We start from the raw sequence: 21,329 nt of genomic DNA on the forward strand, positions 1-21,329 counted from the left end.
GTGCTCTTCTCCACCAGGAGGACAATTCTGCTCTAGTATTTTTCAGAATACATGGGCGTGCATATTTGTGTAAGCGCATCTGTGTGAACGTGTGTAGGAGATGGGGTTATTCAGATGAAACCTTAAGACTGCAAAAATGATTAAAACAACCTAATTTTACACAGTTCAATTATTCTTTAGCAAATTTTCTTTTTAATCAAAATATAAACTTGTATTTTAATCAATCAAACTTTACTTAACCTGGTGAAAATACCAAGCCCTTAGTACAGTGTTCTGCACTTGATAAATACCCCTGACAATGATTTCAGGTCTTGAAAGACAATTTATGAAATTTGGGTGAGACAAAAAAATACTCATGCTGGTACTCCTGATATTACCTTTGAAGTTTCAAGTGCTTTCAAAAGGTTATTTAATATATTTGTTGGGGCAGAGAGGAGGCAATCTCGATTCTCAGTGTGAGTCAGCAAATATTCCATGTACGCCAATGCTAATTCCGGTCTTGCTTCCCTCGTATCCTGAATCTGTACTCGCCGCAAAGATGTTGAGCTATTCTGAAAGGAAGGAAAAAACAATTTCTAGTAAATGCATTTTTTGAAGCAAATAGGTAAACTTCACATGACAAAACAGAATTTGGCCAATTTTCTGCATACCTTTCTTTGGGGTTGACCATCTGGCAACCAATCACAAATCAGCTCAAGAATATGTCCCACTTGCCCCCAGCGACAAAGACAATCTATCAGGGAGTGATATTTGTTTTCAGCAACTCCTTGTTCTTGATTTCTCAATGTAGAGATTACACTACAGCTGAAAAAAAATTACAAATGCACAAAAACTGATTTTAATACATCAATAAAAAATGATCGTCTTTGCGCCTAAGAGGGAAGCTTCAAGATCCTACATAGTTGATCGATCATTTCAACAGAATGACTATTTTTTTAGAAACATTCAGCACAGGCATTCTGGCAATTGATTTTCCTAGACTTAGAGGGAATGCATTTCCCACACACAAACATATGTATCGGTAATGGCACCTGGTTTAATGCATCCTGGAAAATAGACTCCTATGCTTTCATAGAGGATGGGTATCGTTCCAGCAAGGGGCCCCAAAACTCCTCCTTCTACTGGAGGAGGGTCACTGAGACCCCGTGCCTGGCTCTAGATACACACCACCTGTTGCATCTGCAGCCTGACATTCTCCTGACCCCATCTGATGGGACAAAACAAGGAAGAGAACAGCCAGCAGCACGGTAAGCAGCTGCTTTGCTTTGATTTTAATATTTACCAGGCTGCACGCTTCCGAGAATGAAAATAATAAACAGCTAAAGTTCTAAGAAAACAGATTACCCGTCCATGAATTTTGCACATGTACAGTACCTGAATGGAGGAATAGCAGAAGGCGGAAGAAAAGATATCAGGGTAATTAGTGGAATTATACAGCGATCATCCTAGGATTAAAAAAAATAAATAAAAAGGATGTACATTTTAATACTTTATAGCATTGAATCCCTTCCTATTTTTCCAAAGAGCATAACATTTCAAGAATTCATTTATTTCTAAGTAGACCAGTAAGATAGTGCGTTCTTTAACTGAAACATACTCAGGATGTAAAGGCCTACAATTTTCTACCCACCCCCACCTTCAGTGGTCCTTTCCCAGACACTTTTATCTACATCTGAATTTTCTCTCTTTCCTTCTCTATCCTGCCCTGCTGCCTCTCTCTGCCTTGCCATCCACCTCCTTCATATACTTGTTTAGTACATTTAGAGGGCATCTATAGTCAGGACTTTGCCCCTGAACCTAGGTAAAGTTGATTGACTCCAATCTTTGAAAATCCCCACTAAAATATTCAAAAAAACCAAACACAAAATCTAATTAATGCCAAAGATAAACTCAAACTCAAGAAATTTAAAAATTATATTGTGTGCAAACTCCTGAACTTACACTAATGATGATAATAACTGTGATTATTTGTTAGTTGCTTATAATAATGTTGGTATTTGTTAAGCGCTTACTATGTGCCGAGCACTGTTCTAAGCGCTAGGGTAAACACAGGGGAATCAGGATGTCCCACGTGGGGCTCACAGTCTTAATCCCCATTTTACAGATGAGGTAACTGAGGCACAGAGAAGTTAAGTGACTTGCCCACGGTCACACAGCTGACAAGTGGCAGAGCTGGGATTTGAACTCATGACCTCTGACTCTAAAGCCCGTGCTCTTTTCACTGAGCCACGCTGCTTATGCTGTGCCAAGCACCATACTAAGCACTGGAATAGATACAAGATAATCAGGTTGGACACAATCCCTGTCCTACATGGGGCTCATAATCTAAGTAGGAGGGCAAATTGGTATTTAATCACATTTTACAGTTGAGGAGACTGAGGCCCAGAAATGAAGTAACTTGCCCAAATTCATATAGCAGATAAGGGTGGAACCAGGATTAGAACCCAAGTCCCCTAACTCCAGGGCCCATGCCTTTTTGTAACATTTGTAACAATACAATTTGAAGTGCTTTCAACTCATGCTTCTACAATATTTCTGTAAAATCCCAAATAACCATTTTCATTACACAAAAAAGGGCACTTCAATCTTTCCTCTGAAAAGTTTGAAAACAAGAGGATAAAATAAGCACTGTAATATATTTTGCAGGTAATCAAAAGGTTGAAATTTATGAGAAAATGGTATTATATTTTAGTGATGATTTATTACAAACTTCTCAAAAGCTGTCAGCATTGTTATGACTGGTTAACTAATGCTCACCTTAAACACTTTAAGATAACCTGGAAGAACAGCAGCAAACTTGCTAATGGTGTAGACTTTAGCTTCCTTATTGTATTCCAATGCCTTGTGGATGCTTTTCCAAAGAATTACAATGATTTCCAATAAGCTTGCCATGGAAGCCACATCATTTACTGACAACACATCATTCAATACCTGAAAAGCACACATTGTGAAAAACAAAATTAAGGATTTTTACACATCAAATTTAAAACAAAATTTCAGAATCACTGAATTTGAGAAGTCCTCTGGTCTATTCCCGCCCTGCCTAATATGAAATTTAAAAACTGTGAACAATCACCCTAATAAGACATTATTTATCTCACAGTTCTATAATCCTCAACCTCACTATCATCCAGCTACAAAATGTCCAAATCAGCCTAATCTAATAAAGTTATGTCTAAAAGAGTGTTTAAATTAAAATACAGAACAGGAATTAGAGGGCTCAAACCATTCATTTAGAAGCTTGAGGTACTGCTAATAAATATGTACTGTTCTCTTTTCAAATCTGGCAAAATCAAGAGAAGTAGTTGATAAGAAGCAGCTCAATTTAAAAAAAAAATTAATTTCACATCTTTCCCAAAAAAGGTATTTAAACAGTATTAAGATTGTGACCCCCAAAACCTGGGAAAGTAAGTAAGTCTCCTTTTCATTCATGACTGTCCTTCCACTGAGCAGTTTGAGGTAAATGCAAAAAGCTATTTTTCTGCTTTGAGAACCCAAATGATGGCCCCAAACAGTTAGTTATAGCTAGAAGACTTTTAGACTGATTTACTTACAGTTCTGTTCTCCTCTTCGCTATCACTGTCATCCTCTTGACAGTCTTTTTCTGCTCTCTGAATGCAAGCATTCAAGCAATGACGGATAGTGTGCATCAACTTTGCTACAATTTTAAAGACAGGGAATCTGATTAATTCATAGCTTCTTTTACCCAAGGAAATCTTGATTGTTATAAGTAAAAGTGATGAAAAAGGTAATTTGAAGAAATTGTTGGGAAAGGAGACATTAAAACAGGAAATCTAATTTGTATGAATCTGATGTTGAACATGTAAAACACCAAAACAAGATAGACTTCCATTAGAAAAATGAACCCAATGGAGGTGACTTGAGAAAAAAAGAAGGGAACGTCACCTATGTTGGTGGGAGCTGTGTATTCATAAGCATATTGATAGAACTTTCGGGCTGCTGCAGGGTTCATCTGGATTAACGTAACACAGCGTTCGCACCACACCTCCTCTGGCTCATTCACCGGCAGGAAAGAGTTAAAGAGGAGGTTCACTATGCGCCTAGACACGGGACGCGAATCGAATTCAAGGCGGGCGAGGAGATGCTCCATAGAACACACTTTCCAAAACTGAAAACCAAAGAGAACAAAAACAGTCAATTCCAAGGCAATTTCATGGTTTTCCATCTGTTGGAAAAATTATACAATTTCCCAAATTCACAAAGGTGACCGTAGATTTACTTCCTAGTTCAGATACACACAACTTCCTACGAGATAAAAGTGTGGCCACTTCCATCCTGGGCGGCTCCTACCTGGCTCCCAGCCTGCCGCAGGGGCTTTCCACAAACTCCAGGCGCTGCAGTCCTTGAGCTCTGTCTCCAAGGCCGACCAGAAGACAGGCCGGAGCCAGAGCAAGCACCGGTGTAGCTGCTTCAGCAAATTGATTGGCAGACGGATCCCGCTACGCAGCTCAAAGTACCCAAAATGGCCATGGACTGTGTTGGCCCATTTTTCACTCATTTCCACCTATTTAAAATAGATGTGTGGAACTGGTCCTTCTTTGAAAAGTAGGACACACACCAACAACTCTGGTATGGTTGGTGAAGGAGAAGTAGATGCTGTAATTATGAATCCTACAGCAAATGGCAAGACTGGATAACAAACAATGGGATCCTGGAACTCAGCTCATTCACACTGAAGTTCATCACATCACCTGATGCTGGGCCGGAAACGGGAGAAGAAAACTCTCACAGTTGCCCTAGGGTCAGCTAGAACTTGAAAGACAAAAGAAAGGAGGGTGGTGGGTAGAGTAAAACCTCTAACAATGCTTTATATTTCAACTGAAAACAGGGAGTCAGCTACCCCAGAAGATCAGTAGGGTGGGCTGTCATCAAGAAAAGAACAACACTCTTCAAGCAGAAGAGTCCTTAGACAAGGCGACAAAAGCAGAAACGTCAGGCCTGAATCATCCTTTTGAATGTTTTAATTTTAAATTCTCTCCTATCCAAATCTGAACCACTCTAATGAATTTTCTGCTGCTAGTGGGGCCAGAAAAATGGACATTATTTCCAGAAACATATATCACAGGATACCAATTAGCATTTAATGCTACTTGAATGTTCTGTTCCCTGCTTAACTGAATTATTAACAAGATGTGGCTTGCTCTAAAACTCTAAGCAATATTTCTGATCAATATGTTTTATCCTCCATACACCCAGAATTACAGAAGCTACAGTATTCACGTTTTATTCACCTCATAAATGTCAACAGCTTTTCCTGTATTTGGATGATAGAAAGAATTAACCATTAAAGCACCCTTTCTTTGCAGCAGTGATAGCTTGACTTTAAAATTCCTAAGGATAGTGTTTTCACAATTTTTAGCCTTAATTTTAAAAATTATACTTAAGTACATTTTGACAGATACAAACAGAGCCATATTCCATCTCGGGATCAAGCTTGTCCGAATTTATCCTTATTAAATGCAAAGATATTAATAATCAATCAATGATATTTATTGAGTGCTTACTGGGTGCAAAGCACTGTACTAAGTGCTTGGGAAAGCACAATATATTAGCAGTAGTCATAAAAGTATTTACTGAGCACCCATTTTGGGCAGTGTGCTGTAAGAGGCATTTATGGGTGTATATATTATTTCTTGTGTATACACATACACACGCAGCACGAGAAGGTATAGGAAGGTGTAAATAAATTCCTAAATTGGCTGAAAGGATAATATTGTTCAAGGTACTGGAAAATCAACTGGGGAAAGCTCATCGAAAGAAGTTTGATTTTATTTATTTGAGTGCCATTATGTGCGGAGAACTGTATTGACCTTTTGGGAAAGTATAATACAGTTGTTAGGCAAAATCCCTGACCCCTAGAAGCTTATAATCAATCACAGAAACCTACTGCAGTCGCCACTTGCAATTCACTTTTGACAATCTGCACGAAAGAAGAGGAAACGCGACAGGGATAATCTAATATGTTGTATCTGGTGATGGTGTAAAGATTCTGAGTGGTAGGATGGCAGAACAAGGCCTAAGGCTCAAAAAATAAAAACGTGTAAATGCTGAGTGCTGATCATGTTGGAAAAGTGTGGGGGACAGAAAAGTGGTTTTCAAGACCCCTGCATAGTTGGAAAAGCTACCGGGGGCAAGGGAGTAGGAACTTAAAGTGGCTCTGTTAGTTTATGGAAGAGCTATAGAGTGCTGCAGAAACTCCATATCCAATGGAAGTATTCTGAAATATAATAGGGAATCCCCCAATATTTTTGAAAGATTAGTCAGAGAATGGAAATGAAAGAACAAATATTAAGTTAGCAGGGTTTGAATGGATCTGTCATGACCATACAGGGACAAGACCAGAAGGCCCCACACTAATTCAGGACGCTGCTGGAAATTACAGTTTCCATGTTAAATAATATAGAGATGCTCAATAGAAATTAAGAATTTCACTATAAATGGTTTCAGAGCAATGAAGTAGTACAAAATGATCAGAGTAGGTCATGTATCTGTGTTCTCTATGATCACACAGAAGAAGGCAATTTTATACTTGTTTATTCAGGAAGCTCCTGGGAGTGTTCCTCAGCCACAGATTCCTAGCTAATTAAGGGAACATACAAATCCAAAACAGCACATCATCACTCACTGAATGACTACTGTAAATGGCTTTCAGTGTGAAGGGCAGAGGCAGGTTATTTATTGATGAGTTGCCGGTGACCTGCTTTCTTCAAAAAAACATTCCAGGTGAAAAGGAGATCTTCAGATGTGTGTAGGGTTTTCTAGATGTAAGCTGAAAAAAAATTCAGTTTTCTACAGAATTTGTAAGCCCGTATTTTTAAAAGTATTTTCCACTATTAATAGATTGGGGTCTGACAGCTAATAAACAAACCTAGTTGCTTTGAAAAGTTTAACAAAGCATATGGGCATTCATAATGACATCACTGGTCACATTAGAGTTCATTAATAATAATAATATTTGTTAAGTGCTTATTCTATGCCAAGCACCGCACTAAAGGCTGGGGTAGATACAAAGTAATCAGATTGAAAACAGTCCCTGTCTCTCATGGGGCTCACACACTGAAGAGGCGAGAGAGAACAGATATTTAAGCCCCATTTTACAGATGACAAAATTGAAGCCCAGAGAAGTTAAGTGATTTGCCCAAGGTCATACAGCAGGCAGGTGGAGGACAGTTTCCAATCCTTCCCCATTACTAATGACTATAAAAACAAGAGTATAAAATAAAGTCCACTTTGGGGGCGCCCTATCCAAAAATGCAAAAGTAATGATGTAGAAAGTCGAATAAAGAAAGGCATGTTGATAGGAGTGACACCCATATGTCATCTAGGTATGGATCAAGATGCAAGTACACAAAGAATCTTCAGCGTTCAACATTTTTTTTTGGCTTTGAGACCTGAGCTAACCACAGATGTCACACCTGCATTAAGCAGTTCCATCAGCACCACCTGTACTTGTTTTAGTGAACATCAAAAGATGGGATCACATTCACACTGTCTCAGAATAGACAGTCCACCAGCAATGAAATCATGCTTGCTGCAATACAATTCGGCTAGTAAGGATGTGTGAGGAGACTAGATGACCACAGTACGTGAAGTTGAGAAAGTGAAGGGTTCAGTCTTCCCCACAAGATTGTAAGCTCCTTGAGGGGAAAGGTTCACATCTACTAATTCTGTTTTATTCTCCCAAACGCTTGTTACACTGCTCCCCACCCAGAAGGTGCTCAAAAACCACCGGCTGATCGAGAGGACTGAAGAAACATTTTGAAGACATTAAGAAACACAACCCGAAACTATGTAGCCTGCCTCTGGAGAGCTGGGAAACAAGACCAGTCTAGAATGCAGCCGTCAGATAAGGGATCCTTCGAGAGACAACGGGAAGAATGTGATGTCAAGAGACGAATTGGAAAATGATGCTTGGACATTCCAGGCAGCAAATGCAACAGCAAAGGATGAGTGCTGTTATCCGTGTGGATCGTGGAAGAAATTGGTGGTTCTGTACTTGGTTCATTCATTCAATAGTATTTATTGAGTGCTTACTATGTGCAGAACACTGGTTCTCAGCCACTTCTACATAAACTGATAGAATCTTACCGTTATATCATATCTGCTAAGCCTAAGGATAGAATGTGCGTGCTCTCTCAAATGTCAAACACATTGAACATGGGAACAAAAGTCTAAAATGTGAGCTATAATATAAGAGCCATTTCTGATAAACACAAATGTAAACACACAATAGTGTTTTGTTAGACTAGACCTTTCACAGTTGAATGGTGATTGGATTGGAAATATAAATTGCACTTTAACGAGAAAAAGCCACTGTGGGTTCAGATAACATGATGAAAATTGCTGCTTTCTGCCATTTTTAGAAGTGAAAATTTAGCATCTCTGTAAAATATGTTTCAGTGTGAGAAAATGATATAATTTTCAAAGACAGCTATGGTTACTTAAGAAAAACAATACCCCCATTCATATCGTGTATCTGTAACATTTAACAATAAGGCTAAGTTAACCAAAAAAAAATTTAACCATCTGTAGGAAAATTTTGACAAACTACTGGCCAAATGGACTAGTGATTGAATGATTTAAAAGGAGGCATTAGTGAAACATTCAGAGTAGAAATATCAACATATTATTCGCAGACTCCTTTGCCTTGTTTCTGGAAATATTGATAAATTTATAGCTTTCAGAACAAATTTATCTCCTGTCTAAGACCTAGCAAGCCCTATTTATCCTACCTTAGCAGCCCTGACAGCTTTAATTTTCAGCAGCATATCAACAAAAGCCACTCGCACTTTCTCGGAATTGTCATGGAGACTGTATTTCAGTGCTGGCAGGAGCTGTTCCAATAATGGGTGGCTTAGTTTGTTGTCCAAAATTGTCGGCAGACACTGCAACAAAGAGAGATGTACATTTGCAGAAAAAAACAACCCACCATCAAAGTTCAGGCAAGACAGAGAATTTAAGTAGCTCTTAGAGAATCGCTAAGCTAAATTACATTTGTGTAGATAAATAAACCTAATGATGATACATCATTATTTTGATACAGGTTTTCTCCAAAAAAGACTTCAATGCAAAACTGGTATCATTTCAAAGACATTATTTTTTCAAAACAAGAAAGAAGCTTATTTTAATTTACACTGAACATTTCTGAAATGGTGCTTTTTAATACTTTCACTGCAGTAGTAAGCAATTTCTGGGAGAGATAGTTTTCCATGTACTTTGGAAGCACCTTTACCTAAAATTGTATCAAAGGATAGCCTATCGATGTTAATTTGGCAAACCTACAGTCTTTGAAATCCAAAGGTTTTGGTCCTCAAAACATTTAAACACAGGGGTAAATATGAGTTCCTATCAACAACATTTTCATAGCCTACCAATGTTAATTTGGCAAGCCCACACTCTTTGAAATCCCAGGTTTTTGTACTCAAAACATTTAAACACAGGGGTAAATATAAGTTTCTAACAACATTTTCCATTACATTTTAAATGAATATAAACAATCTAATTGAATTAGAATGACTAATTCTTTAATCACAGGGTGCATATTCCCTATTATCCTATAGTAGATTCAGAGGGGCTTCTACGTTGTGGGGCCCCAGGGTCTCGAGGGGAATCGATTAATCAATCAATCATATTTGAGGGCTTACTGTGTGCACAGCACTGACCCTGGGGAGAGTACAATATAACTAGAGTTGGTAGAAACATTCCCGGTCCACAAAGAGTTTACAGTCTACAGAGGGGACACAGACATTCAGTATAAATAAATAAATTACAGATACGTACATAAGTGCTGTGGAGCTGAAGGAGGGGTGAATAAAGGGGGCAAATCCAAGTGCGAGGGTGACACAGGAGGGGGTGGGAGAAGAGGAAATTAGGGCTTAGTCGGGGATGGCCTCCTGGAGGAGACACAAGCAGCAGCAATGCATAAGAATCTTGCTCTGTGCCCAGTCTACCTAGCTCCACTTTTTTAGACTTTGTCCTGTGAGTCTGGGGGAAGGGGATGCGAGAGGGGAGCGAAGGTGATGCTTAGCCATCTGGACCTTCAGTTCCTTAAAATACAAGAGACCTAGCCCAGTCGAACCAGTGTCTTTCTATCTCTATAGGGATCATCCTCAAAGCAGATGGTTACTTTGGAAAATTTTCCACCGTTTCACCTTCACTCTACTCCTGAAATTCCCCACGGGCTTCTAAGGCTTCCCCAAGACAACCGGTCTTGACAGAAGCTGGGGCCGTCATGGAATGAAACAATTCGGAGGAACTGTGGTGACGGCAGGCAGCACGCTTGTCTATGTAATTAGACTTCTTAAACTATGACCCCGCTGAGGGTCAGGAACTATATCAAATTCTCACCTATATAGTCTTTCCCGGCACATAGTACAGTGCGCTACGCATGGTAAAAGCACTTAAATACTTTTACTACCACTATTTTCAATTGGTTGTATTTATGCTGATTTCCATTACTGTGTAATTTGAAATATATTTAAGTCTGTTAATTTTTAACAAAATCCTTCCCCACCCTCATGAGACTTTTACAGACCAAATTATCCTTAAAGTGTAAACTCCCAGTGCTCTTCTTATTTGGAAGCTGCAAGCACCACTTCTTAAATAAGAAAAATAACTTTAGAAAATTTCTTAAGTTTTCAAAGGTGGTCAATGAAATATTATTGGTACGACTACCACCATCTGATCCCAGGAAAATGATAAAATTGGCCACCTCACCTTTATTTACTGAATACATAATAAGTACCGATTGTACTCGGTGTTTGGGAGATTTACTGCTGATGTTTAAGACGAGATCCCTGATCCCGAGATGCTCCCATCCATTAAGTGTGAAAGAGATTAAATGAATTCATCCCATTTTTCTTTGCATTTTAAAAAAAACCTCACCTTAAAAACAGAACAGCGAACATCAGCTGAGCTTACATCACAAGCCAAATCTCCAATGACTTTCTTTAGAAGGTCAGCGAGGATGGTTGCAGGCATCATCTCCCAGTATTTGGATGTTATTTTACTGACACCAAGAATCCCAGTAGATCGGACCAGTGGTTGAGGATCTTCTAAAAGGCTCTACATATGGCGGGGAATGGGAGAAAGAAAACAAACAGTGGCTCTATTTAGAGAATAATGCTCTTTCTCACTACTGAATCCTTGTAAACATTTGCTTTCTAAATTAGAACTTTTCATCAAAAATAAAAATCTAAGAAGAAAGATATGAATAGTATTTTTGAGTGCCTTTTGTTTGCAGAGCACTGTATTAAGCACTTACCCATCTAACACTTGGCATTAAATTTAAATATCTCTAGTCAATACGACGTTGAGAGGATATAAATAAAATGGACCCAAGAACACAGGTTCTGTTAAGAGTGCTTTCTAAAATTAAAAAAATCCTCCTCCAAATAAAACTCTTGCTTCAGGACAAAAAACTGAAGCATTATAGCTAAAGGAACCAAATGGGCGCCCGGTTCTACCTGCAACAACGCCGCAGATTATTCGATCCAAAGTAAGCGGCAACATATCTAAGCTTCAGTCTTTCCATCTATAAAATGAAGATAGTAAACCGGACCTATTCCTTGCTTGCTAGAGGAAATGGCACAAAAGTAACTGTAGAGCATATTGCAAGAAGAGGGACAGTCTCTACTGAAATGCTAAAAAAAAGCACCTCGGTTTACATACACTGACCACTGTTTTTCTATTTACTGCAGGGGAGAAATCCTACCAAGGTAAAACTGTCACACACTACTATTAATTTCACTGCCCAAGATTTTTACAGACTGGAAAAACTACACAATAAAGGGAAAGAGAAAGAAAAGGCGAATTTATTGCCCAGGAAATTTAAGATTGAGACTATCGGGCAATGAATGCGGTATCTTCCAACAGATCCAATGCTTGATACTACACATTTTTATTCTGCTCATTAATTCATGTCTCCTGAAATATTACTCCATTCCACATTCTAACACCAGGTTAATATATTTCTAACACCTTCCTGAGAGGTTCATATACGAGATAACAATTTCATTATCCCTATGGGTGACGGACATGAAAACCTAAGTCATTCACACACATTCATGTGAGCATGCTTAATATTTGATTTCCCCTCCTAGTTGCCCATCTAATAGAGCAGTGGCTTCCAAATTTTCTTGAATGAAGCCCTGTCAAATATACTTTTCAAGAAATGATTCTCAACACTCCACCTCCCACAGGATGTCAGGCCTGGCTAATTGGTCACGAAATGAGGTGCATTAGCTATGGTCCTACAAGGATCAAGCCATCGGTCAGAGCCACTAGAGCACCTTCTGGGGAGTGTTGGCTTTTCTGTGACACCACACACCTCTCTCCCAGCTGCCAAAAATGAAGAATGAGGGATGCATTTGTGTGTTCTCCAGAGAGGCCCTGATACTCTAAATCATATATGAGGAGGGCAAAATGAAACTCTTCACCATTCCACCTTTGGGAAGACATAGGTCTTGCCTCCCACTAGGCACAAAGAGGACAATCCATAAAGTCACCTAAAAACCTAAAGGCTCTACAGCCGGTTTGGAAAACACTCACAGATCTTGTTTAATGGGCCTGTGCTTGCTCTAAGGGGGCCTACATTTAGGATGTTATGAATAACCCGACTGCTATTGTCCAATCTGGGAAAACTTACATAAAGTTCATCAAACTGCTTCTGAATTTCGTTATCCATTTCTACACTGTTCAGGTTAGGATCTCTTATAGGAAATGCTTCAACAAACAATAATGCAGCATTTGACCGGACTTCTGAATTTCTGGCCTGTTACAAGGGGAAACAGAGAGGTAACGTAAACCGTTAACAAAAGCTATCTTTCAAGTTATTTCAAGTGAGAATGACACAAAGAAAGAATTCCCTTGTGAATGTCACCTTACCGGATGAATTTATACAACCAAAAATATGAATTTGCATTATATTGAGTTAGAGGCCGCAAACAATACAGGCTTTCTAAATTTTTAAGATGACAACCCTTCTACATGAATCAAAATCTGATCAATAATCCACAGTTAAATTTCCTGAATGACTGAATGATGCCTTGTGCTTTAGAAGTGACAAATACAAATAAATGCTTGATTAGACAGCTTAAGTAAATAAAAATCCTAAATACAAAATTGTCCAATATTGATTCATTTCCCTAGATAGAGAAAATTTAGAAATGTGTTGCCAGGAGGAGATTCTCAACCTGAACCTAGAAGTGACAAAACACTAATAAAACTTTGTAAAAGTGCATTCCCAATACAAGAGAAAATTAGGTTCAGGAGTACCAAGTATCAGGAAGCCACATAGTCTAGTGGATAGAGCATGGGTCTGGAAGTCAGCAGGACCTGGGTCCTAATCCCAGCTTCACCACTTGTCTGCTATGTGATCTAGGGCAAGTCTTTTAACCTCCCCGTGTCTGTTTCCACATCTGTAAAATGGGGATTAAGTCTGTGAGTCCCATGTGGTACATGGACTGTGTCCAATATGATCACTTTTATCTACCTCTGCACTTAGTACAATGTCAGGCACATAGTAAGCGCTTAACAAATACAAATGTAAAGCAAGTCATATGAGTGTGGAGAATGGAAAAACCAAACAGAAGAAGGAATGTGAGAATTGACAACCCTAATGAAAGAAAAATTTTTCCTAACACATAGTAACCACTTAGCAAATGCCATTATTATTATTGCTATTGTTACCACAAAAAAAATACTGACAATTTTAGGATGAGGAAAACTGCTGTGTCTTTAAACTTGAGCATTCTTCCAAGGAAATGCTTAAGAGAATATTTTCTGTAGAAGCAAAAAGTAAGCAACCTCACCTCTGAATGATATCCTTCCTACTTTTACATGTAACATAGCCAGTCTCCAAATGAAGGTCTTACCTTCAGCCTCATTGAGATTTTCATTTGTACATTGCAATGTAACCATTTTGAAAAATAGGAGGCAAATTTGAAAGGTTCAGTTAATGTGCTAACTTCCAAAGAATGTACATTACCTTTAATCCTCTCCAAAGGATGGGTTGATACAATCGACATAACATTTCTTCCACTCCTTGACGACACTTTTGTTGATGATGAAAATAACTTAATACCTAAGGGGCAGAAACCACATACGTAGTCAATATTGTATAACGGCGAGTAGAGAAGAATTACAAAAGTTAAGTAGCTCTACTCTTCCTAATAGGAAGAAATCCACAGAGGCCTACAACCAGAACTCACCATTCTTAAGAGTTATGGTCATAGTGCTTGCTTCAAAAAGCCTGCAATTCAACCCTATTGTAAAAATAGGTTTAGGTTCAACATTCCTACACCTGTCTCCATGCCACCAAAGGACAAAAATGTCTCCCTCATCTGCCAGAATATGTCTTCATGCATTGAGAGAGGCAATATGGCCTAATAGATAAAATACGGGCCTGGGAGTCAGAAGGACCTGGATTCCAATTCCAAAGTGGCTCTACCCCTTGTCTGTAGTGTGACCTCGGGCAAAATCACTTAACCTCTCTGTGTCACAGTTATCTCACCTGTAAAAATGGAGATTCAGACTCTGAGCTCCACTTTGGACATGGACTGCGTCCAACCTGATTATCCTGTATCTACCCCAGCGCTTAGCACGGTGCTTGTCGCATAGTAAGTGCTTAACAAATACCATAAAAAAGAGAAAAGAAAGGCAGTGCTTGACAGAATCTGTGATTTATGGAACCTTCCCTATTTAAAAGAGGGTCTATTTGATTGTCATTTATGGGTTTACAGATCACTCACAAACCACAAAATAAGTGAACCCAAGACGTTACCATGGATAAGTGAAATCACGAGCTAGAAAGCCACAAATGCCAAGGTATAGGTGAATGTCACTGAACAGACAATCCTTAGTCAAAAAAAGCACCTGAAAAACCGTAATTCTCACAGCCTTTATTTTGAAGTCTTTTAACTTAACAGCACATACTAGAATTGATGCAGTTAAAGAAAATCGGTCTTCCAACCTATTCTGTAATAAGAAAAAAACTATGGCCAAAAAAACCCACAAAAAAAAAAACCCCAACACAATTGCAAGTTGTACTGTTCAGCAATATGCTGCAGCTCCCTCTGGAGTCAACTAGAAGGAACTTTGAGGTTGTTTTTTTCAAAGAAAAAAATGATTTATCTTGCCTGGCTTTTTCCATCCTAACCCCTCTTCTCTCTCCCTCTCGGTTGACACTGTCCATATGTATCCTCTTTCCAGCCCTTATTGCATTATCACTCCTCCAACATCCTCCCTCCTCCCCCTTCATACGTAAAATGCAGAAAAGAAAAAAATAATTAAATATGCCTTTATGGAAAAACACTCTATATGTATCTATGATACATAATTTGTCTCAGGACACAACAATCGATCAATTGTACTTATTGAGTGCTTACTCTATGCAGAGCACTGTACTAAGTGCTTGCGAAAATGAAATGCAGTTGGTAGACATGATCCCTGCTCTCAAGTTGTTTACAATCTAATCGGGGCGACAGTTCAGAAACCTTGTATTAATAATAATAACAATAAGAATAATAATGATGATAATAGTAATTATAGTATTCATTAAGCACTAACCCTGTGCCAAGCACTGTTCTAAGTTCTCCGGAAGATACAAGATAATCGGGTTGGACACACAGTCCTTGTCCCACGTAGGGACTCACAGTCTAAATATTTAGATAGTTTTGGGGGTATGGAGTATAATTTCATTCCCTAGTCACAAATCAAATGTATATAGATGAGTATTTTTACAGGAAGCATGCCACTCAAGGCACTGAAAGAATATAACAATTCTTAAAATCAAGTGAAATCCATAGTTTTCCCTTCCAGGATTATGTGAATAATTATGTCACTCAAATAAGACTTGGAATTAGTAACATGCTTTATAATTTTCTAAATCATTCATAAACCAAAGAATTTGGGTGAGAGTATAGGAAGAAAGTTTTAAACATTAATGGAAGACAATACATAAAGTGGCATCTTCATCTACATTTCAGAAAAAAACTTTTTTCAGTGAAATTAAATAATCTGTCATTGAGCCAGAGACACAACAGTATTAGAATCCAAATGATCTGACCATAACATTCAAAATTGCATATAAATGAACATTTTCACTAAAAATATTTGTTTTCATTCCTTTTCTAACTCTTGTTCTCCAATTTGATTCTCAAAATCGCAGAGTAAAAATCTACCAAAAAAACCCTTTAGCTTTAAGAAATTATCTATTCACTTGCACTCATTTTTTAAATAAAGCATTGTTAAGAACTTCAACACATGCATGGCTATGCTAGCTTCTACTATTTTGCCGTCAGCCCTGGAGAAAAGATTAACTGCATATCATTCCACATGAAAATAAAGGATTTTTTTAAACTTTTTTTCCCCTAAAAACCAAAGCATATAATAAAAACAAACAGTGCTATTGCCATTTAATGGCTTTCTAGTTAAGACACTCAGAAATGGGAGATAATCCTTAAGCACCACCTTTCACCACATAATACTCTGAAGGCATTATGGATCATTATAAGACTCAGTTATATAAAGGCACTTGCCCACGGTGAGTCTTAATTATTCACCATAAAAATGAACCCTCCCCCTATCCATGACATCCAGACATTGGTTCCTCTCAACCAGCAAGTCTCATTAATAGTATAATTCTCACTACAAGGGGGTAATGCAGGAAAAAGTCAACACCTTCACAAGAGGAGGCAAAGCAATATTGGAGAGAAGCAGCATGGTCTAATGGATAGAACACGGATCTGGGAATCAGAGGAACTGGGTTCTAATCCCAGCTCCACGACTTGACTGCTGGGTGACCTTGGGCAAGTCACTTAACCTTTCTGCGCATCAGCTACCTCATCTGTTAAACGGAGATTAAGACAGTGAGCTCCATGTGCACTTAGAACAGTGTCTGGCGCATAGTAAGTGATTAACAAATACATAAAAGCAAATTCCATAGGGAATCCAAGGAAGCACTTCTTCCAATCTCTTTCATCAAGCTTTCTTATCCCCCTCTGCTCCTAAAATACAAATTTCACTGGTTCAGTCTCCACATTCAATGGATGACCTATGTGGAAGTCTAATCTTACTAATTTTACTAATCTAAGTACTGGGGAGAGTACATTACAATCGAGTTGGTAGACATGCTCCCTACCCACAAGCTTACTGTTATATGAACTAAGATTTGGCAATTATCAACTTAATGAATTTTTGCAATAGTTCTAAAAATAAATTCAAATTTATTTTCAGATCAACAATTATGGATTTGAATTCAGAGCCCAAAGGCACAACTCAAATATAACCTGATGATAAGTGCATACTTCACACACACACACACACACAGAGTGCAAACTGCACAAAAACACCGATTATCTTTTAGGAGATCCTATCTACTGAATAGTTAGAGGTAATGAGGTCACAGTGCCTCTTAAAATATACCTTGCTTTCAAGTAAACTCATTTTCCTTTAACCTCTAGTAATGACTAAATTTTATCTAGGAAAGACAGATAAAGAGCAAGTCCTCTGAAATAATAATTCTTGACATTAATTTCATGCAATGACTTTAAAATTCTCAAAAGTCCACAGTAATTGTCATTTCCCCAAGAGTGTCCCTGATTCAGGTGTTCAGTCTCAGACACGGCCAGCTACTCTCCTTCATTTGGTCTGCCTTTGCACCATCTCAGTGGTCTTCCTAGAGCTGTCCATCTCTAAAAAACAAGCCTCAAAACTGAGATTGGAATGCTGTGGCTCAATTTATGCTGCCAGATTATATCTTGAAAATTGAAAAGAAAAATCACTGCAGCTATCAAATTTACTCTACAGTTCACCAAGAGTGAGCTAGTTGCTGTGCAAAGCATAGAGGCAGACAATTCATCTATCAACTGCAGAAAAACCAACTACAAGCAAAGGAATCACCCCGTGGACTAGGCTTCTGGTGAACAGCATCTGCTTTAACATTCCCAAACACAACAAAGGAACAGGTTTTTCACTCCCTTCTGCCAGGTTCATTAGAACCAATTAAACACCTCTCAAGGTAATAATGACACTTAGGCAGCGACTCCACTCCAAACACGACTACCAGCTGAAATCACCAGTGATTCAGAAATTATTGGCATCCTGAGGGGATCTGTATTTTAAATGCATTCTGTCTTGCAAGTTCTTATTAAAACCTGAGCTAAGAAATTAGGTAGGACTGCCAGAAATGTTGTGCAAATGATAGGAATCTTAGAGTGCATAATGAGAATTAGCAAGGCATTAAAATAAACCTTGCAAGTGAACTTGACTAGTTTCTAAAGTCTAAACAATATGGTAATAGAAACATACTGGTGGTCTTATAGCTCTCCTGGGGAATTTAAGCTTTGAGAAAGGTAGCTTCCTCATAAATATTTCCTTATAAATGTTTCAAGATGTAATTAAAGATTGTTTAAAAGTGTAGGGCTCTATATTTTACTCCAATACAAGCGAACTTAATCCTTCGCTTCATATTCTAAAATCTTGGCAGGGAGAATAAAATGGCGGCCCAAAACCCAGGTGGGACTTTTGGAAGGTTAAGGATTAAAGTGGAAGCTCTGGGATACTATCCTATGCTTCTTCCACAAGCTCCCCAAGTATGTCTTAGTTCAGTGCTCTTCCCACAGTAAACGCTTAATAAATACTGTTGATCAATTGATGGTATTTCTTGAGCATTTACTATGCGCAGAACACTGTACTTAGTGCTTGTGAGAGTACAAAACAACAGAATTAGCAGTCTCTGCCCATAACAAGCTTACATTCTAGAAGATACAGTACCAGATACTCCAATTGACAGACTAGACATCCTGACCTACTTGCCTCAACTTAGCGAGTAAGACATCAGTGATGTTCCCAATTTAAATCCCACCCGATCAGCAAAGACTCCAACTCCCTATCTGCAATGCACAGAGAGAAGATTATTCAGAGCACGGGCCAGGGAATCAGAGGGCCTGGGTCTGCCCCACACCTGCTGTGTGACCGTGGGCAAGTCACTTAACTTCTCTGTGTTTCAGTTCCCTCATCTGCAAAATGGGGATTCAATACCCATTCTTCCTGCTACTTAGATTGAGAGCTCCATGTGGGACCTGAGTATCTTATTTCAATCAATTGTATCTATTGATACAATTAAGTACTTACAATTATTAGGTACTTAGTGTGGGCAGAGCACTGTATTAAGCGCTTGGCAGAGTACAATTCAACAGAGTTGGTAGACACATTCCCTGCCTACAATGAGCCTCACAGTCTAGAAGGGGAAAATCAACCCCAGTGCCTAGTACAGTATTTGGCACATAGTAAATGCTTAACAAATACCATAGTAATTTTATTATTAATATAATAATGATAATAAATCATTTACCTAATCATGTAGAATACATACAATATATATGAAAAATGATGTATTTCTAAACACCTGCTCCATTTTAAAAAGGCAATCAAATTTGTATGTCCATTTAACCACAAAACATAACTTCTGTGTTGTCTGTAAACTGAATCACGTTTCTTTGCTGTGTTTTCCTTACCTCTCGTACTTTGGAATGTACTGGAGAATTCCTGGGTAGATGAACTCCGTAATGCATGAAATCTTGAATGCAGCCATTTTCAATGACCTGAAAAAGTGTTCAAAGAGAAGGCCATAGACAAACAATGCTGAGGAGTCAGTACGGCCTTCTGGAAAGACCACAGTCCGGGTCCTTCCAGTTGCTAGCTCGGTTCCTGGTCTGCCGAATGGCTGTGGGCAAGACACAACCTTCTTGGTTCAGCTAAAATGATAGGGCAGATTGTCCCGCTTAAGTGGCAGATTGCACTAAGTGCTTAATAAACGACACAATCGTTCAGAAAAGTAGTCTGAATATAAGCCTTAACCAAACGAGAGCAAAATCAGATTGTATGATACCTCTATTCTCAGAAGCTAGTTTAATTCTACATAAACTCTGCAATCCAGAGGCCTCCTGGGAGACCAGACAGACTTTGTGACCACCACCGTATAGGGTCTGTGCCCAGAGTGAACCCAATCTTCCCTGGCAAAAGGTAGGGCATGCCTGAGGCCCTCAGAATGGCTTCACCACTTCCCATAGACCTCAGCGGACCACTTGTCTTGGTCTAGACCACCCCTCTGGGCACCGGCGGGACAGAATGTTCTCTTCTGTGGAAAGCAGCTGTAAATACCTCCAACGTCTTTCCAGAAGCCTTCTTCCATGCTCTGAAATAAATTTCAGCAATGTGCACCATCAAGGATCTGTGTGAATTTAGAAACAAACCATCAAAAAATTGAAACGCCATCCCTTCCTGAAACAATTTCATTTTGATAACTTGGAAAGTACCTACCACTTAAATATCATTTGATGCAGATGAGAACATTTCATAAAAAAGTACTAGAAATAAGCCCCTGGACATATTTAAAATAATACCTGCGTATGCTAGCGTTAAAGATAATACTAATGTTGATGTGCCATTTTTAAGTGCTATAATTAAACCACAGATATCAGAGGCGGGGCTAATTTAATTTGCTGCAAACCTCCGCTATATATATGTGGCTTCACCAGTTTTAAGGATAATCACCAAGGGGTCCTTTACGGATTACAGAAAAAAAATCAAGCTCTCAGCTAAATAGCACTAAATATGATAAAGAATAAAATTATAGAGGAAAATTTTAATACACTCAGATTTGGATAGAACTTGATGGCAAAATTACAGAATATTCTTCTGTTCATGGGTGCCTGTCTACATACAGCATGAAGCAGTGTTGGAGGAAACAGTTGTGCAAGGGCACAGTCATTGGATAAGGCAAAAGAGCTAGGACATGAGTTTTTCTTGATGTGGGATTCTGCCCAAATACAAGTCCTTCATTATAAGAGAACTACATGGATTGAAAAATGCTCAAGCAAAGTCCTTCCGAATATTTCCGAGATTCAGGACAGCACAGCAAATGTATCTTCAACACCTACTTTGGAAAGCACTGCAATTGGTTTTTAATGGTCCCATGGATCATTTTGATGAAATTTATATTCCAGCTGAATAGAAAGCTGAGGAATCTCCTTCCCTGAAAGTAAAAAGTTGGGAGTGATGTCAAAGTTTTAACTATCAGTAACGTTAGAAAACATTTTCAGAAGTAAAAGTAACAGAAATGACAAATGGAACAACTTGAAGCACACTTCTTCCTCTCTTAAAAATGACTTATTACTGAGAGTACACCTAAGCTTGGAGTATATTTTGGAGCACCCACGTATCATGACCCAGTAAAAGTGCTTCCTGTCTTTCCCGACTCCAGTCCATACTTCACTCTACTGCCCGGATCATTTTTCTACAGAACT

General features: G+C 38.6%; 1 protein-coding gene across 2 annotated transcripts in view; it reads right to left on the minus strand.

The window, feature by feature from the left end:
* The window catches only part of NCAPG2 (non-SMC condensin II complex subunit G2), a 56,175-nt gene that overhangs the window by 24,569 nt on the left and 10,277 nt on the right, over positions 1 to 21,329 (minus strand). For both annotated transcript variants that reach the window (XM_029078202.2, XM_029078203.1), the window contains exons 7-19: positions 20,964 to 21,058; positions 20,185 to 20,254; positions 19,539 to 19,625; positions 14,009 to 14,104; positions 12,668 to 12,793; positions 10,906 to 11,085; positions 8,754 to 8,906; positions 3,907 to 4,129; positions 3,555 to 3,658; positions 2,758 to 2,931; positions 1,375 to 1,445; positions 651 to 804; positions 378 to 551 (exon numbers count right to left, since the gene is read on the minus strand). In XM_029078202.2, coding sequence (XP_028934035.1) covers positions 378 to 551; positions 651 to 804; positions 1,375 to 1,445; positions 2,758 to 2,931; positions 3,555 to 3,658; positions 3,907 to 4,129; positions 8,754 to 8,906; positions 10,906 to 11,085; positions 12,668 to 12,793; positions 14,009 to 14,104; positions 19,539 to 19,625; positions 20,185 to 20,254; positions 20,964 to 21,058 — 1,707 coding nt within the window. The remainder of the gene's footprint in view (positions 1 to 377; positions 552 to 650; positions 805 to 1,374; positions 1,446 to 2,757; positions 2,932 to 3,554; positions 3,659 to 3,906; positions 4,130 to 8,753; positions 8,907 to 10,905; positions 11,086 to 12,667; positions 12,794 to 14,008; positions 14,105 to 19,538; positions 19,626 to 20,184; positions 20,255 to 20,963; positions 21,059 to 21,329) is intronic.

Source organism: Ornithorhynchus anatinus, chromosome 13 (assembly GCF_004115215.2).
Source record: "Ornithorhynchus anatinus isolate Pmale09 chromosome 13, mOrnAna1.pri.v4, whole genome shotgun sequence".
Classification (NCBI taxonomy): domain Eukaryota; kingdom Metazoa; phylum Chordata; class Mammalia; order Monotremata; family Ornithorhynchidae; genus Ornithorhynchus; species Ornithorhynchus anatinus.